Raw genomic sequence first — 26,419 nt, 5'->3', positions numbered from 1 at the left:
AATGTGTGTGTGTGTGTGTGTGTGTGTGTGTGTGTGTGTGTAAAAATGTATACTTTGATCTATGAATGAAAATCTACAAATACACTTATAAAAATAAAAATGAATCTCAGGGCCCTTTTGACACGTTAAGCATTTCTACTGCAAATGTGTCTGTCTTATCCTCAAGCTCAAAAACAGAACTTCTTGGTTCTTGGTGTAGACCTTCTTGGCTCTTTCTTGGTTCATGGTGTACTTTGTATCTTAGTAATGTTTTCACCATGCTTCTAGGCCAAAAGAAATACCTAATGCTTCTATTTATTAAGTAGTCAAGCTCAAACAACTTAAGTATTTATGTCCTAACAACTTAGAAGCCATCTGAAAAAATATTAGACACAATATGTCTAGAGATAGGTTTTCGCCGTGTTGGCCAGGCTGGTCTCAAACTCCTGACCTCAGGTGATCCACCCACCTTGGCCTCCCAAAGTGCTGGGATTACAGGCGTGAGCCACCACACCTGGCCAAGTGGCTCCTTTAATTTCACTTCCCCTACTACCCTCCCTACTTCTTTAAACAGTTCGTAAATAACTGATTCTACTGTAATGAACTCAAGAGAATCATGATGCAGGAAGATATGTTAAAACATAGGAATTTTAAACAATATACTAACCTATGACCACTTTCATTAAAAATATATTTTGGATCGACATTTTAACACATACATGAGCAAAGAACAAAATAAGCCATTAAGTCATAGTTTAGATACATGTATACTAGACACATGTAACACTTGTGAAATTAAAATTTACTATTTCAGTATAAAAGATTCTTATGTTTCATTGCACACATTTAGTGGTATAACAGTATACAGTGCCAAAAATTATTTTTGTATAAAAACAATATAAATTAATAATGAAGAAAAATAAACATACAGCAAGACACTGTAAAACAGGATTACAAGAATAACTGTATAACAAGAATAGCTCTTAGTAACTATTATCCAATTGGTCTTGCATTTATATGAAGCCAGAAAATATTTTACAGCCAAGAAATAAGTCTGTGTCTATTATAATTTTCCTACTAATAAAACATCAGTGCAATTACCTTCCTTCTTCCCTCTCACCCTCCTTTCCTTCTTTTTTAGTAAAGAAAGAGAAAGCATGTAACACTGCTGTGAGTTCCCAATGTAACTGAAGCCAAAAAATTCAGCCAGGAAAAAAACAAAATTATTCAAAAACAAAGAAAAAGCACTTAGCTCTTTCAAAATTCCAGCCGATAAAAGGGGCTTGACTGCTCTGTGAAATATTAGAAGCAACACATGTATTCTGACTTTTTTTTTTAACACTAGGCACATAAACACTGTTTAGAATCTAAATATTCTGAATGAAGAGAAAAGACAAACTGGTTTGCAAAAAGTGAAGTGATCAGTTGGATCAGCTGTCCATTGAAAAAAAGACATTACTGGTCACCACAAAAAGGGTTTGCAATTATATAGCCTTCAGGATTGATACTATTTTCAGTGACAGAAGAGATCCAAGAAACTCTACGTTAGGGATTAGCAATGTTTTTACCATGAAGGACCCCTCCTTTTCACAATTCCCTTCTCTTCCTGTTATCTTCAAATACTGAAAGATTTTATCTATAAATATAAATAAATGTCAATTTTTAATCAAAGATACATAATAAACAATAAAGACAAACAAAATAACTTACATCAGGTTTTGTGAATATTGAAAATAGCTTCTGATCCTAAGATGTGGAACCCTAGAGGGCTGGGAACCAATTTGCTTGTTTTATAAGCAAGTAGCACTGGCAAGAAAAAAATTCCAAATTTTAGCAGCATTCATGCTATATTTTGATTGGCCTTTTTGATGTGATTAGAAACGGACAAAATAAAATATGGCAATTTGTTTTGGGGCATTTAAAGGTTTCAGTCAAAAATATTTCACTTAAAAATGGACCATTTTTAGCTATTTAATGTGTGAGATATAAGCAGGTGGAGGTAGGTTATTAAGCTAAACTCACCCCATATTGTTCTAGAGTTTTTCTTGTGCCCTAGTGTCTGAGAATTGCAGTCTACAATCTTCTGAGGAGAAGGTGGCTAAATGAGGAGGGAAAAATATACTGTTGAGGGCCAGTACCAAATTCTGTTTCTGTCAATCATGTCTTCATATTATCCATCATTTCCTGATCTGGCAAGAGTCAGTCTAGAGACTATCAATTTGTACCTGTGAGGACATCAAGAGACATGCCTCACTGGCCTTGCCAATATACACACAAAACAGGAAGGCATCAAATCATAGCACCAAAATTTAAAATAGTAGCTAGCCTAAAATTAGTTTTGAGAAGTGACATAACTTAAAGAAATCATGTTTCAAACTGAGGGTTGCAACTGAACATGGGGCCATAAAACCAATTTAGTGGATCATAATCAGCATTTAAAAAATCAAACAGAAATGGGAAAACATACAAAACATAATATACTACAAGTACTAAAGATAAGTATTGTTCATAAAAACATTTTAAATTATTTAAATATATTATATAGTCACTCACATATAGATGTGTACAAACCTATATGAAAAAAAGTATCTGCATGTGTGTGCTGGGTCATAATGTAGATTTTGTTTTCTTTTTACTATAACTCAAAATATAAAAAGCATCTACTGGCCAGATGCAGTGGCTCATGCCTGTAATACCAGCACTTTGGGAGGCTGAGGTGGGTAGATCACCTGAGGTTAGGAGTTCAAGACCAGGCTGGCCAACATGGTGAAACCCCTTGTCTACTCAAAATAAAAATAAAAAATTAGCCAGGTGTGGTGGTGTGCACTTTCAATCCTAGCTACGCAGGAGGCTGAGGCAAGAGGATCACTTGAACCTGGGAGGCAGAGGTTGCAGTGAACTGAGATTGTGCCAATGCACTCCATCCTGAACAATAAAGTGAGACCCTGTCTCAAAAAAAAAAAAAAAAGTACTATGAAGAGTAGATATTTTTCTTCATAAACAAGCATTTTCTATTCTTTGTGATATAAATCATCTATTTAGAGTTGAGCTTAGAGACCCCTCTTTTTCAAAAAAATGTCATAGTAAAAGAAAAAAGCTAATAAACTTGATTTTATATATTCCTAATTTATAGCCTTACTCTTCCTCAATAATTTCTAATATGCTTTCTCAATCTAAATATTTCTTTCATTGCAAATGCCCTCCTTTTTTAGACTCCTCCTCCTCCTTCTATATGGTCTTCTCTGTCTATGTTGCTGATTCCTCTTTATCCTTCAATCTCCTAATCATAGAAATCATCTTTCTCCTTGGGAACATTGCAATCCCCTTCTCCCTCGCAGAAAATCTACCTGCTTGCATGGTTTTAAATAATATTTATATTTTGTCTCTGCCTTCTAGGTGCCCGTAACCTGGTGAAAGAGACAGGCATATATGCCACGTTCTTTCATGGCTCTTGCTTGTGCATAAACTGTTCCCTCTGCCCAAGGAAAAAGCCCAGCTACAAATGAAAGATGAGGGGGAGGATATAAAGTTAAGACATTTGCTTGCTCATTTATTTTTTGTTTGAAGGGAATGACTTGCTAAGGAGACTGAATCAGTAAAAAGGGAAGTTAAATACATGTATTTAATAATTCTTAGAGGAAATAATTACTGGAGCAAGGTCTTGAAGAGCTGAAATTTAGTCAGTAATTGTAAAGCTCTGCCATGGAATAAAGAGGGATATCTCTTCTACAAAGATTGGAGGAAAGTAAATAAGAATGAAAATGTCTATTAGGCATTTGGGGGAGAAGTACAGATATAATACCATATATCTGCATGGTATTATATATCAACAGATGATGGCCTTTATTTTTGTTTGTAAAGCAGGAAATATAATGACCACGATGGGGAAGATGGTGCGGTAAGAGAATTCTGGAGAATTATATAAGGTTTACAAAAGCACTTTGGAGCATGAAAAAGGATACTGATTAGGACCCACAGGAAGCTTAGAGGACATAGTTAAGGATGCAACAATGAATTTATTCTGTTCCAATTTCTTCTGCTGTTGTCCTACACACCCTGTGGGGTAGGCATAAAGAAAGTAAAGGGTAAACTGGTTGAGTTTTATTAGGTGGATGCAACATAAGGTAATGAAGGTAAAGGGATTAAAAACACAGGGGTCAAAATGGTTAAAATAATTGACAGAGAAGAAAATAATTCTGGCTGGGTGTGGTGGCCACACCTATAATACCAGCACTTAGGAAATAGAGGCAAGAAGATAGCTTGAGCCCAGGAATTCAATACCTTCCTGGGCAGCATAGCAAGACACCATTCTTCACAAAAAGGAAAAAATACGACGAAAAGGAAAAAAGTAGGAAATAATTCTAAGAGGTGTATGATAAACTGAAATAAAATGGAAGAGTCAAGAAACTAGAGTTCTGTAAGATGGAAAAACAGATGTTAAAGGAGTAGGGAAGTAAAAAGCTAAAAGGCTGGGACACATGGTCACAGACTCATATTAGGTTTCAGTATTTAGAGGAGATGAATTCTGGGTGATGGGTATGGCTATGCGTGTATGTGGCTAAAGTACAGTGTAACTGAAAATGACTGTCCACAAGGACAAGAAAGCCATCCAGCATGATATGAAAAATTAAGATAGAGATTTATTTAGACTGAGAGCCAGGAGTCTAAGTTCACAGTGAGCAACCAAGAGGTCACAGATGCCAACAAATAGGAGTGGCAGAAATGGAATATTCCACACAATACTGATGCTTAGAAGAAGATCCATTTTTATAGAAATATACAGAAATACTGATTTGGAGGAACAATGGTATTTTACAGAAATACACAGATACACTGATTTGGAAGAACAATGGTAGCTAAGGGAATGCTGGACTCCGTCTCTCGTCTTCTGACAGCTTTTTCTCACTGACTCTTTTTACTTTTTTCCATCTCCTGTCTCGCATACTCTATAAAAGGAATGATCAGTCTCTAGCTGAAGGGGCTGCTGACAAAGGACATGAGTAAGATGCTTCCAGAAGTTATGCAAAAGCCAGAAAAAAAATCATCCGAAGAACAAATTGGTAAAGTCATGAAACTATTCATCTTTAGACTAATCCACACTAATATCTGCTTTATGATTATGCTAGTTATAAGATTATGGTATTTCCAAAGTCTTTCCCAAGAGATGAGTATATTCCCAATAGCAGGCATGTAATTTGCATATTAAATATGAAAAGGAAAAAATAGAGTAATTTTGTATTTTTGATATTAAATAAAATTACAAACTAAAACTTTTTTTTTTTTATCAATTACTGCTCTGGGAATAGACAGAATACATTCAACAGGATAGGTATTCCAGTTATTAGGTTGTAAGCTTGGCAGTGTAACAGGGACTATGTGTAAGATTTTCAGAGTCTAGATCAAACATCCTTCTGAATCTCACTCACTTTGTGCTGATTCTGTACTCATCAAACTATCTGATTATTAACTAGGTCTCATAGGACTCTTGATGTCTAAGGTAGTGCTCTAGATAGTTTCCAGAATTTTTCCATATAAAGACATTGTTTTACTAATGTATATTATGTACATTACAACATACATGCATAAAAAACAAAATTCAAAAGAGTCAGACATAAATATATTGAAGTTCCAATATTTTCTTCTCACATTTGAGTAGCATAATCTGGAAGTCAGTGCTTTAGAGAAATAGGTATGAGTGTCCTAGGTAATGAAAAGGTATAAAACTGTCATCATTGATAAGCTGGAACTGTGTAATTCATCTCTGGCTAAAATGATAAAATCAAGTTTCTGACTCTTTAACCTTTGCACTGGGCCACAGTGAAGCTCTACCAAGGTACTGCCTCTATTCAGTGAAATCCCAAAATCCTTTTGACTGCAAGAGAGATTCTAGGCAATGATCACAAAAAGCAATGAGAAACAGACGTGTTCTTAAACAATGAGAAACCAGACGTGTTCTTATCAAGAGAATATATCTTAAGTGCAGTATAGTAAGGAAAACAAGACTCAATTAAAAATGTTGATCAGAAGTTTAAATAATGATATGGTACAATTTCTCCTCCCTTGGCAGCAAAAAAAAAAAAAAAGTCTCTTACTCACCTGAATAAAATGTGTTGATTTTGGCAAGTTCTTTTTCACAGGTTTGGAAAAATTTCTCTTCAAACTTGGCAAAATACCTCTTTACTGTGTCCTCATCTGTAACTAAAAGACAGGAAAACAATATTTAAATTTAATGTCCAAAGGCCAATTGAGAAAACTTAGGAAACAAAAACTAAGGAACTTTTTGAGTTTTTAAAATGACAACTTTATATGTATGTCTCTGAAAAAATGAATTGTGAACCATATTAAGAAAAGACTAATCAGAGACTTCTTCAGGCTGGGTGCAGTGGCTCACGCCTATAATCCCAGTTCTTCAGGAGGCCGAGGTGGGCAAATCACTTGAAGTCAGGAGTTCGAGACCAGTCTGGCCAACGTGGCAAAGCCCCATCTCTGCTAAAAACACAAAAATTAGCTGGGCATGGTGGTAGACACATGTAATCCCAGCTACTCGGGAGGCTGAGGCAGGAGAACCACTTGAACCTGGGAGGTAGAAGCTGCAGTGAGCCAAGATCATGCCATTCCACTACAACCTGGGCAACAGAGCAAGACCCTGTCTCAAAAAAAAAAACAAAAAAACACCCTCTTCATAAGACCACACACAAGCCTTAAGTGGAGGCTCTCCTAAAGCTCTAGTATAATAAATTTATAATGATGGAGAAAATAAGTGTTCTAAGACTTCAGAAGAGGAAAAAAACTGTAGACAGAATTTATCAAGTAAGATTCAGTGAATTCCACTGAGCTGAGTAGAATTCATTCAGCAAGAGAATAAATATCTGAGGGAAGAAAAAAATGCAAAGCAAAGGTATGAAGACATGAATGTATAATATGTTTCCGGGAAAACGAGTTGATTTTGTTCTATGCTAAATTGCTGTCTATTTATTTTTACTTTAGCTGTATCACATACAGAGAAAGAAGTGTGCACTGAAGAGTGTCAATTAGAAGCTCCAAATCCTTAGGAGCTGGGAAGGTAACATAAATGTGTTGAGCAAGTAGATGTTTGTGCAAATGTGGTGAGAAATGACAAGTGACACCTTCAGGAGAAGGAGTGGTTGGGATTCTGACAAGCTGGAAAGCATATGTCTGTCTAGTTGCTGCCATGTGGTGATGTGGGCCCAGTATGCCAAAGCTTTCCATTTTTCAGGAGAAGCCATAAATCCAGATATTTTTAAAACACAGTGTTGGCCAATCAATATATGTTGCTGCAGGCTGGATCTACTTTGTTGAGTTCTGTTCACACAGCATATCAACCTACTGAATCCCATATGTAGAGATATATGTAACTTCAGGAACCCCAAGCCTAAAATGGTATGTTTTTTGCCCAACTGAGATCTAATTAGACTTTCTAGATGCTAATATTAATAATATAGAACTATCCTATTCCTGGATCTCTGGGTTACTCTAAGATTGAAATGTATAGAAAAAGTATAGGTTCCTTTCTGAGCCCCAGGTCTCCCAAAACTCGGTGCAGTCCCAGAAACTCTTAAAATAATCCAGCTGTCTAGAAATAAGGAAAATGGTCCAAAAGCAATATGTGCTATACATATACAGATACGTAACAAATTTATAGTATTGCATGGCATAATTTGTAGTACCCGAGATATTTTAAAGAAAAACAAAAGCTTAAAGTTCTAAAAAGTATGCTGAATCTATTCATTTTATTTGAATAACACTACACAAAATTTTAATTTATACATACCTACTTCTCTATTCCATATGCTTTAGACCTGAGAAGATAATGCAGGATGTCCTATTGATTCTGTAGTAAAACAGGATGGCCACTTTAAAGTCTGCAATCTAGGTACAATAAGGGCTACAGCTACCCAAGATCACTGAAAATCACATTTTTATTTTTTCAAAGCATGAAGCAGGTCACAGCTTCCCCGCCCCCCCCCAAATTTTAAAGCTGAGTTTGAGTTAAGGAAGCTCCATGGTAACAGATGCAGCTCGTATAATTGCACCTACCTCTAGCTGATTTAAAATAAGAGTAACAGCTTATTCTACTTAATTACCTAATTATCTTTATTTTATTCTCTATTGTTAGGAAAGAAAACCCAAAAGCAAAACATGGGCTTGGTCATATCTACTGTGTTTTTCTCTTAACACACAACTTTTATTAGCATAAAGCGATAGAAATAGAATTGTTTAGCAAAATGATTTAAACACAGCTTCTGTTCTTAAAATAATTTTTAATATATAATAATGTTCACATAGGTTGTATATTCGACATCCACTATTTATAATTTATTTCCTTGCTTAAAAGATTGTTTTATCTGGCCAAGTGTGGTGGCTCACACCTGTAATCCCAGAGCTTTGAGAGGCCGAGGCAGATGGATCACCTGAGGTCAGGAGTTTGCAACCAGCCTGACCAATATGGTGAAACCCTGTCTGTATTAAAAATACAAAAATTAGTTGGGCGTGGTGGCTCACGCCTATAGTCCCAGCTACTCCGTTGGCTGAGGCAGGAAAATTGCTTGAATCTGGGAGGAGTTGGAGGTTGCAGTGAGCTGAGATCCCACCACAGCACTGCAGCCTGGGTGACAGAGCAAGACTCCATCCCAAAAAAAAGAGAGGGAGAGAGAGAGGTTGTTTCATCTAAAATACTGCGTTTGTTTAGCTTCTAATTCACACAGAAAATAGCCACTAATCAGAAGAAGGTAGAGTAAGGTTATACAGTAACACTAACAAAACAAAACAAAACAAAAAAAAATAGCTAACAAAGAGAAAGAGAAAAAATATAAATAAAAACAGCAAGTATTCAAAAGAAGTAAAATGAAAGACAGTGTTTTTGCATTATCAGATTTCAAAAGACTTGGTAAACTACTGTAAATAAAATATACTTTTAGTAAATAAATGAGGAAAACACAGCAAAAAGAACAGAATAGAGAGTCCAGAAGTAAATCTGTGTGTGTGTGTGTGTGCGCGCGCACGTGCGTGTATGTTTAGATTATGATAAAGGAGGCTTCAAATCTCAGTAACAAATGAATAAACTACACGAATAGGGCTAGGTCAACCAGCCATCAATTTAGAAAAATCTCAAAATGGAGTTAAAAAAATGATATAAAATACTATACAAAAATAAAACATTTAAATAATTCCACATGGGGAAGGCATTCTTAAAATTACACAAAACACAGAAGCCATACAAGAAATGATGGACACTTTCACAAAATAAAAAATTTCCATTACACAAGACACCACAATCAAAGTTAAAAGAGAAGCAGCGAGACGATCCAAGACGGTCGAAGTGGAACAGCTCCAGAGTGCAGTTCCCAGCAAGAACGCAGGGGCCACTGCAGGTGATCTCCAGGAAAGCAGGATCTGGAGAGGACTTCCAGCAGTCCTACACCAGAGGGGCATGACTGTTAGAAGGAAAACTAAAAAACAGGAGAAATAACTTCATCATCAACAAAAAGGACGGCCACTGAGAGACCCCAACTGAAAGTTACCAACTGCAAAGACCACAGGTAGATAAATCCACAAAGATGGGAAGAAACCAGAGAAAAAGGATGAAAACACCCAAAACCAAAATGTCTCTCCTCCTGCAAGGGATCACAACTCATCAACAGCAAGGGAACAAGGCGGGATGGAGAATGAGTCTGATGAATTGACAGAAACAGGCTTCAGGAGGTAGGTAATAACAAACTTCTCTGAGCTAAAAGAACATGTTCTAACCCAATGCAAAGAAACTAAGAACATTGAAAAAAGGTTTGACAAAATGATAACGAGAATAAACAGCTTAGAGAAGAATACGAACGACGTCATGGAGCTGAAAAACACAACACGCGAACTCTGAGAAGCATACACAAGTTTCAATAGCTGAATCGACCAAGCAGAAGAAAGGATATCAGAGATCGAAGATGAACTCAATGAAATAAAATGAGAAGGCAAGATGAGTAAAAAGAGTGAAAAGAAATGAACAAAGCTTCCAAGAAATATGAGACTATGTGAAAAGACCTAATTTACATTTGATAGGTGTACCTGAATGTTACGGACAGAATGAATCCAAGCTGGAAAACACTCTTCAGGATATTATCCAGGAGAACTTCCCCAACCTAGCAAGGCAGGCCAACATTTAAGTCCAGGAAATATAGAGAACACCACAGAGATATTTCTCAAGAAGGGCAACTCCAAGGCACATAATCATTAGATTCACAAGGGTTGAAATGAAGGAAAAAATGCTAAGGGCAACCAGAGAGAAAGGTCAGTTACCCACAAAGGGAAGCCCATCAGACTCACAGCGGGTCTCTCAGAAGAAACCCTACAAGCCAGAAGAGTGGGGGCCAATATTCAACATCCTTAAAGAAAAGAACCTTCAACCTAGAATTTCATATCCAGCCAAACTAGGCTTCATAAGCAAAGGAGAAATAAAAGCCTTTAGGAACAAGCAATTGCTCAGAGATTTCATCACCATCAGGCCTGCCTTACAGGAGCTCCTGAAAGAATCACGAAACATAGAAAGGAACAACCAATACCAGCCACTCCAAAAACGTACCAAATGGTAAAGAGCATCGACACAATGAAGAAACTGCATCAACTAATGGGCAAAACAACCAGCTAGCATCAAATTCACATATGACAATATTAACCTTAAATGTATATCAGCTAAATGCCCCAATCAAAAGACACAGACTGGAAAATTGGATAAAAAGTAAAACCCATCAGTGTGTTGTATCCAGGAAACCCATCTCACATGCAAGGATACACATAGGCTCAAAATAGAGGGATGAAAGAAGATTTACCAATCAAATGGAATGCAAAAAAGCAGGAGTTGCAATCCTAGTCTCTGATAAAATAGACTTCAAATCAACAAAGATCAAAAGAGATGAAGAAGGGCATTACATAATAGCAAAAGGTTCAATTCAACAAAAAGAGCTAACAATCCTAAATATATATGCACCCAATATAAGAGTACCCAGATACATAAAGCAAGTTCTTAATGACCTACAAAGAGACTTAGACTCCCAAGAATAATAGTGGGAGACCTTAACACTCCATTGTCAATATCAGACAGATCAATGAGACAGAAAGTTTAACAAGGATATGCAGGACTTGAACTCAGATCTGGACCAAGCAGCAAACCTAACAGACATTTACACAACTGTCCACCCCAAATCCACAGAATTTATATTCTTCTCAGCACCACATCACACCTACTCTAAAACTGACCACATAATTGGAAGTAAATCATTCCTCGGCAAATGCAAATGAACAGAAATCATAACAAACAGTCTCTTAGACCACAGTGCAATCCAATTAGAACTCAGGATTAAGAAACTAACTCAGAACTGCACAGCTTCATGGAAACTGAACAACTGGCTCTTGAATGTTGACTGGATAAACAAGGAAATGGAGGCAGAAATAAAGATGTTCTTTGAAACCAATGAGAATGAAGATACAACGTACCAGAATCTCTGGGACACACTTAAAGCAGTGTCTAGAGGAAAATTTAAAGCAATGAATGCCCACGAGAAGCAAGGAAGGATCTAAAATCGACACCGTTATCATCAAAATTGAAAGAGCTAGAAGAGCAAGATCCAAAAAACTCAAAGGCTAGCAGAAGACAATAAATAACTAAGATCAGCGCAGAGCTGAAGGAGATAGAGACACAAAAAACCCATCAAAAAATCAATAAATCCAAGAGCTGGTTTTTTGAAATGATCAACAAAATAGACAGACTGCTAGCCAGAATAATAAAAAAGAAAGGAAAGAAGAATCAAACAGACGAAATAAAAAACAATAAAGGGGATATCACCACCAATCCACAGAAATACAAACTACCATCAGAGATTGCTACAAACAACTCTATGCACACAAACCAGTAAATGTGGAAGAAATGGATACATTCCTGGACACTTGCACCCTCCAAAGCCTAAACCAGGAAGAAGTCCAAACCCTGAAGAGACCAATAACAAGTGCGGAAGTTGAGGCAGCAATTAATAGCCTACCAACCAAAAAAAGCTCAGGTCCAGATGGGTTCACAGCTGAATCCCACCACACATACAAAGAGAAGCTGGTACCACTCCTTCTGAAACTATTCCAAACAATTCAAAAAGAGGGAATCCTTCCCAAATCATTTTATAAGACCAACATCATCCTGATACCAAAACCCGGCAGAGACTCAACAAGAAAAGAAAACTTCAGGCCAATATCCATGATGAACATTGGTGCAAAAATCTTCAATAAAATACTTGCAAACTGATTGCAACAGCACATTAAAAAGCTTATCCATCACGATCAAAGTAGGCTTCATCCGAGGGATGCAAGGCTGGTTCAACATACGCAAGTCTATAAACGTAATTCACCACATAAACAGAACCAAAGACAAAAACCACATGATTATCTCAATAGATGCAGACAAGGCCTTCAACAAAATTCAACAGCCCTTTACGCTAAAAACTCTCAAGAAACCAGGGATCAATGGAATGTATCTCAAAATAATAAAAGCTATTTATGACTAACCCACAGCCAATATCATAATGCATGGGCAAAAACTGGAAGCACTCCCTTTGAAATCTGGCATGAGACAAGGATGCCCTCTCTCACCACTCCTATTCAATATAGTATTGGAAGTTCTAGACAGAGCAATCAGGCAAGAAAAAGAAATAAAGAGTATTCAATTAGGAAAGGAGGAAGTCAAATTGTCTCTATTTGCAGACCACATGATTGTATATTTAGAAGACCCCATCATCTCAGCACAAAATCTTCTGAAACTGATAAGCAACTTCAGCAAAGTCTCAGGATATAAAATCAATGTGCAGAAATCACAAGCATTCCTATACACCAATAACAGACTTAGAGCCAAATCAAGAAAGAACTCCTATTCACAATTGCTAAAAAGAGGATAAAATACCTAGGAATACAACTTACAAAGGATGTAAAGGACCTCTTCAAGGAGAACTACAAACCACTCAAGGAAATAAGAGAGGACACAAACAGATGGAAAAACATTCCATGCTCATGGTTAGGAAGAATCAATATTGTGCAAACAGCCACACTGCCCAAAGTAATTTACAGATTCAATGCTATCCCCATCAAGCTACCTATGATCCTCTTCACAGAACTGGAAAAAACCACCTTAAACTTCATATGGAACCAATAGAGAGCCCACATAGCCAAGTCAATTCTAAGCAAAAAGAACAACGCTGGAGGCATCACCCTACCTGATCCCAAACTATACTACAATGCTGCAGTAATCAAAACAGCATGGTACTGGTACCAAAACAGAGATATAGACCAATGTAACAGAACAGAGGCCTCAGAGGCAATGCCATACATCTACAACCATCTGATCTTTGACAAACCTGACAAAAACAAGCAATGGGGAAAGGATTCCATGTTTAATAAACAGTGTTGGGAAAACTGGCTAGCCATGTGCAGAAAGCAGAAACTGGATCCCTTTCTGACACCTTACACTAAAATTAACTCCAGATGGATTAAAGACTTAAACATAAGACCTAATACCATAAAAACTCTAGAAGAAAACCTAGGCAAAACCATTCAGGACATAGGCACAGGTAAGGACTTCATGGCTAAAACACGAAAAGCAATGGCAACAAAAGCCAAAATAGACAAATGGGATCTAATTAAACTCCAGAGCTTCTGCACAGCAAAAGAAACAATCATTAGAGTGAACTGGCAACTAACAGAATGGGAAAAAAATTTTTGTAATCTACCCATCTGACAAAGGGCTAATATCCAGAATCTACAAAGAACTAAAACAGATTTATACAAGGAAAAAAAGAAAACCCTTCAATAGTGGGTGAAGGATATGAACAGACGCTTTTCAAAAGAAGACATTTATGAGGCCAACAAACATATGAAAAAATGCTCATCATCACTGGTTATTAGAGAAATGCAAATCAAAACCACATGGAGATACCATCTCACACCAGTTAGAATGGCAATCACTAAAAAATCTAGAGACAAAAGATGCTTGAGAGGATGTGAAGAAACAGGAACACTTTTACACTGTTGGTGGGGGTGTAAATTAGTTCAACCATTGTGGAAGACAGTGTGGCGATTCTTCAAGGACCTAGAAATGGAAATTCCATTTGACCCAGCAATCCCATTACTGGGTATATATCCAAAGGATTATAAATCGTTCTATTATGAAGACACATGCACACATATGTTCACTGTCGCACTGTTTACAATAGCAAAGACCTGGAACCAACCCAAATGCCCATCGATGATAGACTGGACAAGGAAAATGTGGTACATATACACCATGGAATACTATGCAGCCATTAAAAAACAATGACTTCATGTCCTTTATAGGGACATGGATGAACCGGGAAACCATCATTCTCAGCAAACTGACACAAGAACAGAAAATCAAACGCCACATGTTCTCACTCATAGGCAGGTGTTGAACAATGAGAACAGATGGACACAGGGAGGGGAGTATCACACACTGGGGTCTGTTGGGGGGACTAAGGAAGGGACAGTTGGGGGTAGGGAGTTGGGGAGGGATAACATGGGGAGAAATGCCAGATATAAGTGACAGGGATGGAGGCAGCAAACCACATTGCCACGTATGTACCTATGCAACAATCCTGCATGTTCTGCACACATACCCCAGAACCTAAAGTGCAATAATATATATGTGAAAATAAAGAGAAACAGCTGAAAGATATATCTACATTTAAAATAAATGATTAGCATGCAAAATATATTTTTAAAAAGTCTTACAAGTCAATATTAAAAAGATATTTAATTCCATAAGAAAAGTAAGTGAATTATAGCAATTCATAGAAAAAAGAAATATAAATGGCCAATGAATAAATGAAAGCATGCCAGATGTCATACAAATGCAACTTTAAAAAAGGAAATAGAGTTTTTCAACCATCAGGTTAGAAAGAATTTTAAAATAGTGGTATTATTTGGCAATGGTAAGGATACATGAACACACTAATTCCTTGTTGATGGAAGTGTAAATTTTAGGAAGACAATTTGGCAGAAGCTATCAAAATTTTCAGTGTTTAATCCCACACGTAGGAAATGTATTCTAAAGGAATCTCTACACGAATGAATTTCCAAGGATGTTCATTCACTACTTTTTTTTTCTTTTTCTTTTTTTTTTCTTTTTTTTGAGACAGAGTCTTGTTCTGTCACCCAGGCTAGAGTACAATGGTGTGATCTCAGCTCACTGCATCCTCCATCTCCCGAGTCCATGTGATTCTCCTGCCTCAGCCTCCCAAATAGCTGGGATTACAAGCATCTGCCACCATGCCCAGCTAATTTTTGTATTTTTAGTAGAGGTGGGGTTTCACCACGTTGGTCAGGCTAGTCATGAACGTCTGACCTCAGGTGATCCACCTGCCTCGGCCTCTGTGGGATTACAGGCATAAGCCACCATGCCCAGCCTCATCATTATTTTTAATAGCGAAAAAGAAACAAACTGATGTCCAAAAGGAGAGTGGTTAAGTAAATTGTGATAATATTATGGAACACTATGCATTTAAAAAATAATATACATACATCCTAGTGTGTATAAAAAATCAGCAAAAACTGTAGAGGAAAAAATAAATAACAGAATATATACAGCATGATCCCATTAATGGAAAATATATATGAATTAATATTCATATGTACATTCATAGAAAGATTGCAAGGATGCATAATAATCTGTTGTGGTTACCTTCTTTGAAAGGGGAGTAAGTTTGAGAAGGATTCTCAGATTTTGCTATCTTCAATTATTATATTGTTTAGATCCATTAAAATAAAAAGGTATTCATTAAGGATAAATTATACTGTATAAAGGATATTAACTGGAAGAAAAAAAGAAACATATAAACTATACACAGTAAAAACTAACCAGCATAGCTAGTTGAATAGAGTTTTTCTTTTTTTTGAGACAGAGCCTAGCTGTGTCACCCAGGCTGAAGTGCAATGGCACAATCATGGCTCACTACAGCATCAACCTCCCAGGCTCAATCGGTCCTTCCACCTTAGCCTCCCTAAGTAGCTAGGACCACAGGAAATAGAGTATAACAGAATATAGCAGCATACAGAATGATTAAGGCTTTCACTTCAGTTAGGAGAAGCTTATAAAATGCTTGCTTACAGAACATCAATTTCTATTATATTTCCTATAATGCACCTGTTCAATAATGTTAGAATCAGTAACTGAATTGGAGAAGCAGAGAATTTCAGCATTCAAAAATCAACTAGTCCAATATTCTTATTTTACAGGTAAGAAAACTGAACAAAGAGCCTAGATGACATGAGTTTTCCCCCTCCAATAAAAGTTTTATAGAAAAATCACTGCATTCTATTATCAAATAAAGAATATAAATATATTAACTGTATGAAAGTGACCACTAAGTGCTACATTGGTATTATGAAGTAAACTGCATCTCACCCAAAATCGTACGTGGAAGCCCTAACCCCTCAATGTGACTGGTACTTGGAGACAGGGCCTTTAAAGAAGCAACTAAGGTTAAATGAGGACTTAAGTTTCATGGATCCTTAATCCCACAGGACTGGTGTTCCCATAAAAAAAAAAGAGAGAGAGAGACACCACACCCGTAATTTCAGCACTTTGGGAGGACAAGGTGGGAGGATCATGAGGTCAGGAGATTGAGACCATCCTGGACAACATGATGAAACTCTGTCTCTACTAAAAATACAAAAATTAGCCGGGAGTGGTGGCACGTGCCTGTAATCCCAGCTACTCGGGAGGCTGAGGCAGGAGAATCGTTTGAACCTGGGAGGTGGAGTTTGCAGTCAGCAGAGATTGTGCCACTGTCCTCCAGCCTGGTGACAGACTGAGACTCTGCCTCAAAAACAAAACAAAAAAAAAGAGACACCAGAGATTGCCACTGCCCACCCCCAACACACACACACACACACACACACACACACACACACACACACACACTCCCTGGCTCTCACGTGCTGGCTCTCCCTCCAATCACACACAGAGGATAGGCCATGTGAGGGCAAATGCCTGCAAACAAGAAAGAGATAGGCCTTACTATAAGCCAATTCTGCCTGCATCTTGATCATGGGCTTTCAAGCCTCCAGAAATATGAGAAAACAAATTTCTCTTGTTTAACGCACCCAGTCTGTAGTATTCTGTTATGGCAGTCTGAGTAGACTAATACAATGGGCTAAACATGTTCTGAATTCAATAATCACAAACGACTAAGCTTACTTCAGAGAGAGCTAGCATAAATAAGTACAAATCTTAGCAAGATATATTAACACTTATAAGATGAGCAGCAACAGAAAAAAAAGTCAAAAGAGTGAAAAAAATCAAAAATAGGTAAAAAATGATGTAGAAAATACTATCTTAGAGATTCCCTTGCTCTGAGTTAAATAAATATTAAATCAGTCAGTTATACTAAAATAGAGGCACTCAGTTATACTGAGAGAGAGAGAAAGGGAGACCGATTTCTTTGTCATCTCTGTAATTGTCTTAGCTCCACCTTGCATTTGTGGATGACAGACAAGTGCTTTCTCATTCACCCTGTAAATTACTGTTAATAGAAAATGATTCTTCGCTTGAACCTAGGAGGCAAGGTTGCAGTGAGCCAAGACAGCGCCACCGTACTCCAGCCTGGGTGTCAGAGACTGTGTCTCAAAAAAAAAAAGAAAGAAAGAAAATGACTATTTAACACTACCAATCAAGGTAAAATACTTCTATTGCACAGCAACCACCATCAAGTGCTTTTTACAGCAACATTCAGGAATATTTTTATTTTTACACTATTAATGTCATTGAACTTTCTCATGCAGTATCTGGGTTAAATATATAAAAGGCCAGTCTTCTCAAAAACCATTTCTTTAAACCACTATTAACACCATCAAACATCTGACATGTTCCATTCAAGTTTTTATTACTATTCTCAATTTTCTTAATTTCCAGATCTGTGAGACACTGAGGGTAGAGATGTCTTTTTTTAATCTATATAGATTATATACCCAAAATAACATCTGGTACACAGTATGTACTCCACATACTATGTTAAAATTGTAAATGTTGAAACAATCTTCCTATTTTGTGAAAATCATGATACTTTATTAAAGTAAAATAAAAAAAGCACTCCAACAACTGGATAGTCAAATGCAAAAGCATGAAGTTAGACTCCCACAACAGATACAAAAATTAAGTCAAAAGGGATCAAAGACCTAAATGTAAGAGCTAAAACTACATTAACTCTTAGAAGAAAACACAGGTATAAATCTTCCTGACTTGAGATGGGGCAATGATTTCTTAGATATGACACCAAACACATAAGCAACAAATTAAAAAATTGATAAACTGAACTTTATCAAAATTAAAAACTTTTCTGCTTAAAAGGACACTATTAAAAAAGTAAAAAACAAAAACAGAAACACAATGGGAGAAAACATCTGCAAACCCATATGAGGACTATCTGACAAGGGTTTAGTATCCAGAATAGAAAAAGACTTACAACTCTTGCATCTTTTTTAGAAAAAATGTCAAAAAGACTCCTCTTCCTCAACAATAAGACATAACCAAATTTTTAAAAAGGACAAAGAATCTGAAGAGACATTTCTCCAAAGAGGATACACAAAGGACCAATAAGTACATGAAAATATTTCAACATATCAGTCATTAGTGAAATACAAATGAAATGACAATGAGAGACCATTTCATACCCACTAGAATAGCTATAATGTAAAAAGGCAATAATAAATATTGGTAAGAATACACAGAAATTAGAACCCTCATATATTACTGGTAAGAATGTTAAATGATGCAGCCACTTGGGAAAAGAGTTTGGTAGTTCCTCACAAAGTTAAAAACAGATTACCATATGATTAAACAATTTTACTTCTAGGTACATACCCAAGAGAAGTAAAAACATATGTTCACAGAAAAACTTATATGTGAATGTTCATAGCAGCATTATTTATAATAGCAAAAAGTGGAAACAACCCAAATGTCTCCCAATGGATAAATGAATAAACAAAATGAGGCATATCCATACAATTGAATATAATTCAGTTATAGAAAAGAATAATGTACTGTTACATGCTACAACATGGATGAATCCTGAAAATATTACGCTAAGGGAAAGAAGCCAGACAGTAAAGATCACATGTTATATGAATCCATTTATATAAAATGTCCAGAATATGCAAATCCAGAGACAGAAAGTAGAGTGGTGGTTGGCTGGCAGGCGCTGGGAGTAGGAGGAGTAGGGAGTGATAAAAATGTTCTTGAATTACATAGTGGTGATGGCTGCACAAACTTGTGACTATATTAGAAACCTCTGAATTATACACTTTATTTATTCATTCATTCATTCATTCATTTTTGAGACAGAGTCTTGCTCTGGTGCCCAGGCTGTAATGGAATGGCGTGATCTCGGCTGGCTGCAACCTCTGCCTCCCGGGATCAAGCAATTCTCCTGCCTCAGCCTCCTGAGTAACTGGGATTACAGATGCCCGCACCACACCCAGCTAATGTTTGTATTTTTAGTAGAGATCGGGTTTTGCCATGTTGGCCAGACTGGTCTCGAACTCCTGACCTCAGGTGTTCGAGCCACCATGCCTAGCCTTGAATTATAATATTTGAATTGTATTAATAATATTTATTTATTCAACAAATAATTATTGTACTTATTAAATGTTAGGCTCTCTATTAAATACTGGGGACATGATGAATCAGATAAATGTGGCCCCTGCCCTCATACAGTTTACAATCTAGTGACTGAGGCAGAAAGAAATCTACACAGAAAAACTACAAAAAGTGAATGAAGACAACAAATAGGGTGATGAGACAGAGAGTAAGAACTGGGATGGATGGCTATCCTTTCTGGCGGAGTAAGAAATGATCGGAAAATACCTCTCTTTAAGAGATGACATTTAATTTAAGACTGAACCTAAAGGATAAGAAAGAACAAGCCGGGGGTGGTGGCTCACGACTGTAATCCCAGCACTATGGGAGGCTGAGGCAGGCAGATCACAAGGTCAAGAAATTAAGACCATCCTGGCCAACATGGTGAAACCCCATCTCTACTAAAAATACAAAAACTAGCTGGGTGTAGTGGTACATGCCTGTAGTCCCAGTTACTCAGGAGGCTGAGGCAGGAGAATTGCCTGAACCTGGGAGGTGGAGGTCGCAGTGAGCCGAGATCCCACCACTGCACTCCAGCCTGGCTACAGAGCAAGATTCCGTCTCAAAAACAAAAAAGGAGAGAAGAAAGAAGAGAGGAGAAAGAACTAGAAATACCATTTGACCCAGCAATCCCATTACTGGGTATATACCCAAAGGATTATAAATCATTCTATTATAAAGAAACATGCACAGGTATGTTTATTGCGGCACTGTTCACAATAACAAAGACTTGGAACCAACCCAAATGCCGATCAATGATAGACTGGATAAAGAAAATATGGCACATATACACCATGGAATAGTATGCAGCCATAAAAAAGGATGAGGGACATGGATGAGGGACATATACTTTGCAGGGACATGGATGAAACTGGAAACTATCATTCTCAGCAAACTGACACAAGAACAGAAAACCAAATACTGCATGTTCTCACTCACAAGTGAGTGTTGAACAATGAGAACACACAGAAACAGGAAGGGGAACATCACACACCGGGGCCTGAGAGGTGGGGGGCTAGGGGAGGAATAGCAGGTTATCACATCTGGACAATGTAATTATCTCTAACTTTTCTGCTATTTTGGGGTAGGGCCAGAGACACTGTTACATCATTTTAGCTTTCTGGTAAGAAAAAAATAAACATATGTACAAAAAAAAAAAAAAAGGATAGACGCTCACAATGTGACTGCCACCAGGTGGTGATCGGAGGTGAGGTTAAGAAGGAAGGCAAAGGCTCTTTCATGCAGAAAGGCCATGTTAAGAAGTTTGTACTTTATTCTAAGTGCCATGGAAAATATTAATGAGTTTTAGGGAGAAGCCTAAACAGTAAAATTAGTTTCTGTTTTACCAAATGACAACTTAAAATCACATTTCTCAGGAAATTAGGTGTGCAAATGAAGGAGGAGAAGTATTCTATCCTCAAATAAATCTGGGAATTATAAGTATAAAGCAGGATCAAACTGATTTTTTTAAGGTAGTAGTTCTCGCCCTTGGGTGGGCTGTCTTCAAGGGGACAAGGGGATATCTGGCAATATCTGGAGATACTTTTGGTTGTCACAGCTGGGTAACCATGAATATGTTAGTGTTACTAGAGTCTAATGGGTAGAGGTCAAGGATGCTGCTAAATATTCTACAATTTCCAGGACACCAATCCTTCCCACTACCTGCTCCAAACACAGAATTATTCAGTCCAAATGTCAACAGTATCAAGGCTGAGAGACTCTGCTTTAAGGCAAAAAAAGCTTTACTATGCTAATATGAGAAGTAGAACTAGTATATTGTGTTTCCCAAAGTTATTTATAAGAATGCAGTCCCTGGAGGTAGAGGGGCAATGAAGGCACAAAGATGGGGAAAAGGCTGTAGAATATCTATTAAAATCTGCAGGAAAAGGCCAGGTGTGGTGGCTCATGCCTGTAATCCCAGATCTTTGGGAGGCCGAGGTGGGAGAACTGCTTGAGCCTAGGAGTTGGAGACCAGTCTGGACAACACAGGGAGACTCAGTCTCTAAAAAAAAAAAATTTAACTGGGTGTGGGAGTGTGTGCCTGTGGCCCCAGCTACTTGGGAGGCGGAGGTGGGAGGATCGTTTGAGCCTGGAATATGAAGGCTGCAGTGAGCTGTGATCATGTTATACTTTAGCCTGTCTGACAGACTGAGACCCTGCTCAAAAAATAAAATTTAAATTAAAAAACAATCTCCTGAAACAGTATTCTGTGGAACACCAGTTTGAGAGGCACTAGCTTTACAATCACCACTACCTCTTTACATTTTAATTATATTCCATCCACAACAGTTTCTATGATTTCTTAGTTTCTCCTGGTTATGAAAACAGATAAATAAAAATTAAATATGTGACCAGGCTCCATCAAATATAGAAAGAATATTTAGCACTACTGTTTCATGCTTTTACCAAAAAAAAGGTGTGTGGTTTTTTTTAACAGTGTGATTTATAAACTGAGAACAACTAACCTGAAATTCTTTTTCTCCAGATGCTATTACATCAGCAGATGGGGAGATGAATTATATAAAGCATACGGCAAAGAAAATTTCAAAAATAAAAATGTTACTCTAAAATCATTGATGTAGTAGAAATAGAGCTAAATCAGGAGTCATTCATTCAACAAATTCCAAGTCCCTCCTATGTACCAGGCAATGTGACGGGGTAGGGATACAGTAATAAGGAAAATACACATACATTCTGCCCTTTGAGATTACAATCTACAGTCTATCTGAGGGAAAAAAATACTTTAATCAAATAATCACACAAATACATAAAGGGGAGAATAAAGCACTAGCCTTCTTCCTGAGACCATGGTGATCTATTATTGAAAATTAGTTTTAACAATAAATAAACTTACAATTGAGTCTTCTTTCAGTTTCAATGAAAACAAAAAAAATGGACTTCCAAAGGAGTTGTTATCCTGTTACTCACTTTCTTAATACCTATAATGAGTATTTGAGTATTTCAGAGAATGCCTCTGTTTGTAGTCCAGAATGGCAATAACATATTATAGCAAAATTAGACTGAGTAAGAGAGAAGCCTTTTTTTTTTTTAAATAAAGTCAAGGAAAGGCAATTTGAAAGAGGACTTCTTGACTGTAGACTCATTATTCAGACCAATCAATTTCAGGCATTACTACATATGTAAATGAATATATCCTTATATATCTGAATATAAATCAGGAAATGGATTCCCTTAAAGGACAATATAAAAGGGATTTTTTTCCAGCACTCTTCTCCATTTAACCAATATGACAAAATACTACTTTGTATACAGATGATATTTTCAAGAGTATTACCTATCTTTAACTGAAGGCCTTTTATTTTTTAATTCTGTTAGCTAATTAATCACTTTATATACCAGAAAGTATATCATTATTTAGTCATTTTGTTAAATAAATCTATCCAGTTAGATCCACTTTTAACTGACCTATTAATAATCCTAGTTCTTTTTCACTCTTACAAAGCAACAGATCAAAATTATCAAGACTGAAGTTACAATAAACAAAGCAAACAAAAAAAATCTGAGGATACTCCAAGATGAATACCATTATTAGCTTAACTGAATTCTGTTTTGTTTTGTTTTTTTTCTTCATTTTTATACAGAGACAGGGTCTTATTCTGTTGCCCAGTGTAGTCTCAAACTACTGGGCTCAAAGAATACTCCTGCCTTGGCTTCTCAAAGTGCTGGGATTACAGGTGGGAGCCATGGTGCTCGGCCCTGGATTCTCAGTCTTACTGTTGCAAAGATGAGTAAAAAAGAGTCATAACTACTCTAGTGACTTATTCCAGGGAAAAAGCTTTCAAAGATTGATAGCTATATAACTATCTCATTTCTCTCCAAAGTGCCAAGCATATATATAATGTTGTGGTCTGAATATGTTCCCCCAAATTCATGATAAAAATTAATCACCAGTGTCATAGTACAAAGGTGGTGCTTTAAGAGGTGTTTAGGTGAACGGTATTAGTGACCTTATAAAAGAGGCTTTAGAAAGCTTCCTAGTTCCTTCCTTCCATCCTTTCTGCCATGTAAGGACTTTGTATTGGGCCCCTTCAGAAGACACAGCAACAAGATGTCATCCTGGAAGCAAAAAGCAAGCCCTTATCAGGCACTAGGTCTGCTGGTGCCTTGATTCTGGACTTCCCAGCCTCCAGAACAATGAGAAATAAATTTCTATTATTTATATATTACTCAGACTAAAGTATTTTGTTATAGCAGGAAGAATGGACTAAGACATATAACTAAAGAGAAAATGCATTTATGATGGACATCAATTTTCCAGTCAGATATAAAAAGCTAGGAAAGACAGGTTTCTTTTTTAAAAAGTACTGAAAAAAATCCATATATGGGTTATCCTTTGTTAATTCTTTAATATCCATAAACTGCATCTTTGTTGCAAAATTCCTGCAATATTCTCTTTTATTCTGATTTCATAGCAACATAGCCAACTAAAGAAAATTAAGTTCTTAGCTCAAACTCCCTCAAAGCCAGGGTTTTATATACTTCTCGTTTCCTCTATATCCTGGGACATTTCAATATTCTTCAAATTAGACCAGAAATACAGTCACTTGTTTGTCTGATAAAGACTCTTCAAATGACTAAAAGAAAATTGATAAAATATACCACAGAATCATACTGAGAAACATGACAGAACAAAGGAAAAGTGTATAAAACAATGAAATTAAGGAAACAATTATGAAAATGCAATTTTAAAAAGTTTAGTGATTATATATTTAAATAGAAGATTTGGACAGGTGGTACAATCTCTATTTTCTTGAGACAAATAGAACACATTCTACCCAATTAATAAACCTTAACTAATTTTAATGTAAAATCACAGTTTTAGCTCTTAATTACATATAGATAAATTTTATCATCTAACTGAAGCATACTTTACAGCTGCATTGCTCTTAAAGTAAAACATGGAAGGAAAAAGGAAAAAAAAAAACCATGGCATCTTAGATAAGGGGAGAAAGTAATCTTCAGTATTTCAATGACACATATTCACTGACTCATAGGAATGACTAAATTCCTTTCTTTGGGACTTTCCTTCAAAGAAAATGTTACATCAAAACCTTTGTAGCATTATATGAGATACAAATAAGTACAAGCACAATTTTACATTTTTAAATCTAATAACAAAGAGTTTGATAAAAATGGTTTTCTATTGTGAAAAGGAAAGGGAATATATTTATTTAGCTTAAAATACTTTAATACTCTCTGTTGTTCTTACGATAATGTTCAATAGTTTGCAACAATAATTTATAAAGTCTTTCAAAAGTCAGTGCCACTTCTCTTCAGCTTTAATTCATCCTATATCTCAACCTATATAGCTGTCCTGAGCGATTTTCAGTTCCTGGGAACGGCCATATTTTCCTTATGTCTGGACCTTAATATATGATGTTTGGTCTCCTGTCTGAATATTTTTTCTTCTAAGTATCCCCAAACCATCTCTTTTCTACATCCCAACATTCATAGTCACATTTTCTCCCTAGTCACCTGACACCCTCTTAAATAACCCTTTCAGAAACATTACTGATCAAAATAACCCTGAGTATATTTAACACATTAAATGATTGACTATTTACTAGTCTGTATCTCTTGATACAAGGAGTGTCAGGTAAATTTCAGGCACAGAATAGGAGAAAGGGTACTGGAGAACTGTACCTTGGGGAGCCAGAAAACCCGGGGAGGTACAATAAAATTAGTGTGTTAGAGTGCCAGTTTGAGTAAAATCAGAGGTAACAGTGTGAACTCATGGTTGTTAATATATATGCAAATAGACAGATATAGAAATACAGATATGTATGTATTTTTTTACGTAAGGAAAGTATGACTGTTCCCAGGAACTGAAAGTGTGTATGTATTAGTCCATTTTCATGCCGCTGATAAAGGCATATCTGAGACTGGGCAATTTACAAAAGAAAGAGGTTTATTGGATTTACAGTTCCACATGGCTGGGGAGGCCTCACAATCATGGTGGAAGGCAAGGAGGAGCAAGTTATATCTTACATGGATGGCAGCAGAAAGAGAGAGAGCTTGTGCAGAAAAACTTGTATTTTTAAAACCATCAGATCTCATGAGACCCATTCACTATCATGAGAACAGCATGGGAAAGACCCGCCCTCATGATTCAATCATCTCTCATCTCCCACTGCGTCCTTCCCATAACAAGTGGGAATTACAGGAGCTACAAGATGAGATTTGGGTGGGGACACAGGGCCAAACTCTATCAGTGTGCATACGAAGTTAACACACACACACACACACACACACACACACACAATTTCTTAGCTCCTCTGTCTGCTGGTAGAGTCTAGTAGCAACAATAATCTAGTAACAATAAGCCTAGCACTCAGATCTTGGTCCTAAATACCATTCTCAAAAAAAAAGGAGTCAGGGGTCTTAAGAGAAGAAGTTGATTTCCAGGGCTGGGTCAGGGAAAATACAAGATGAGTCTGGAAATATCTTATGATACCAGAAAATAAGAAATTTTCATAAAAGAATGGTGGCAGGACAAAATGACATAAACTAAATTCTGCCAACTTGAAGAAGCTCCCGATGACCAAAGCAATAAAATAAATGACAGTAACAGTACTGGATTACAACCCACGGAATAAAGAACAGAACAGAGGTCTCGGAGGCAACACGACATATCTACAACCATCTGATCTTTGACAAACCAGACAAAAACAAGCAATGGGGAAAGGATTCCCTGTTCAATAAATGGTGTTGGGAAAGCTGGCTAGCCAT

At 36.8% G+C, this 26,419-nt stretch overlaps 1 protein-coding gene across 1 annotated transcript in view; it reads right to left on the bottom strand.

Moving 5' to 3' along the window:
• The window catches only part of XPR1 (xenotropic and polytropic retrovirus receptor 1), a 239,828-nt gene that overhangs the window by 91,067 nt on the left and 122,342 nt on the right, over positions 1-26,419 (bottom strand). Inside the window, exon 3 of the mRNA XM_017524449.1 lies at positions 6,076-6,177. Within this exon, the coding sequence (XP_017379938.1) occupies positions 6,076-6,177 (102 nt within the window). The remainder of the gene's footprint in view (positions 1-6,075; positions 6,178-26,419) is intronic.

The sequence above is a fragment of the Cebus imitator genome, unplaced genomic scaffold, assembly GCF_001604975.1.
Source record: "Cebus imitator isolate Cc_AM_T3 unplaced genomic scaffold, Cebus_imitator-1.0 Scaffold33, whole genome shotgun sequence".
NCBI classification, from domain to species: Eukaryota; Metazoa; Chordata; class Mammalia; order Primates; family Cebidae; genus Cebus; species Cebus imitator.
This window is presented reverse-complemented; position numbering and strand designations above follow the sequence as displayed.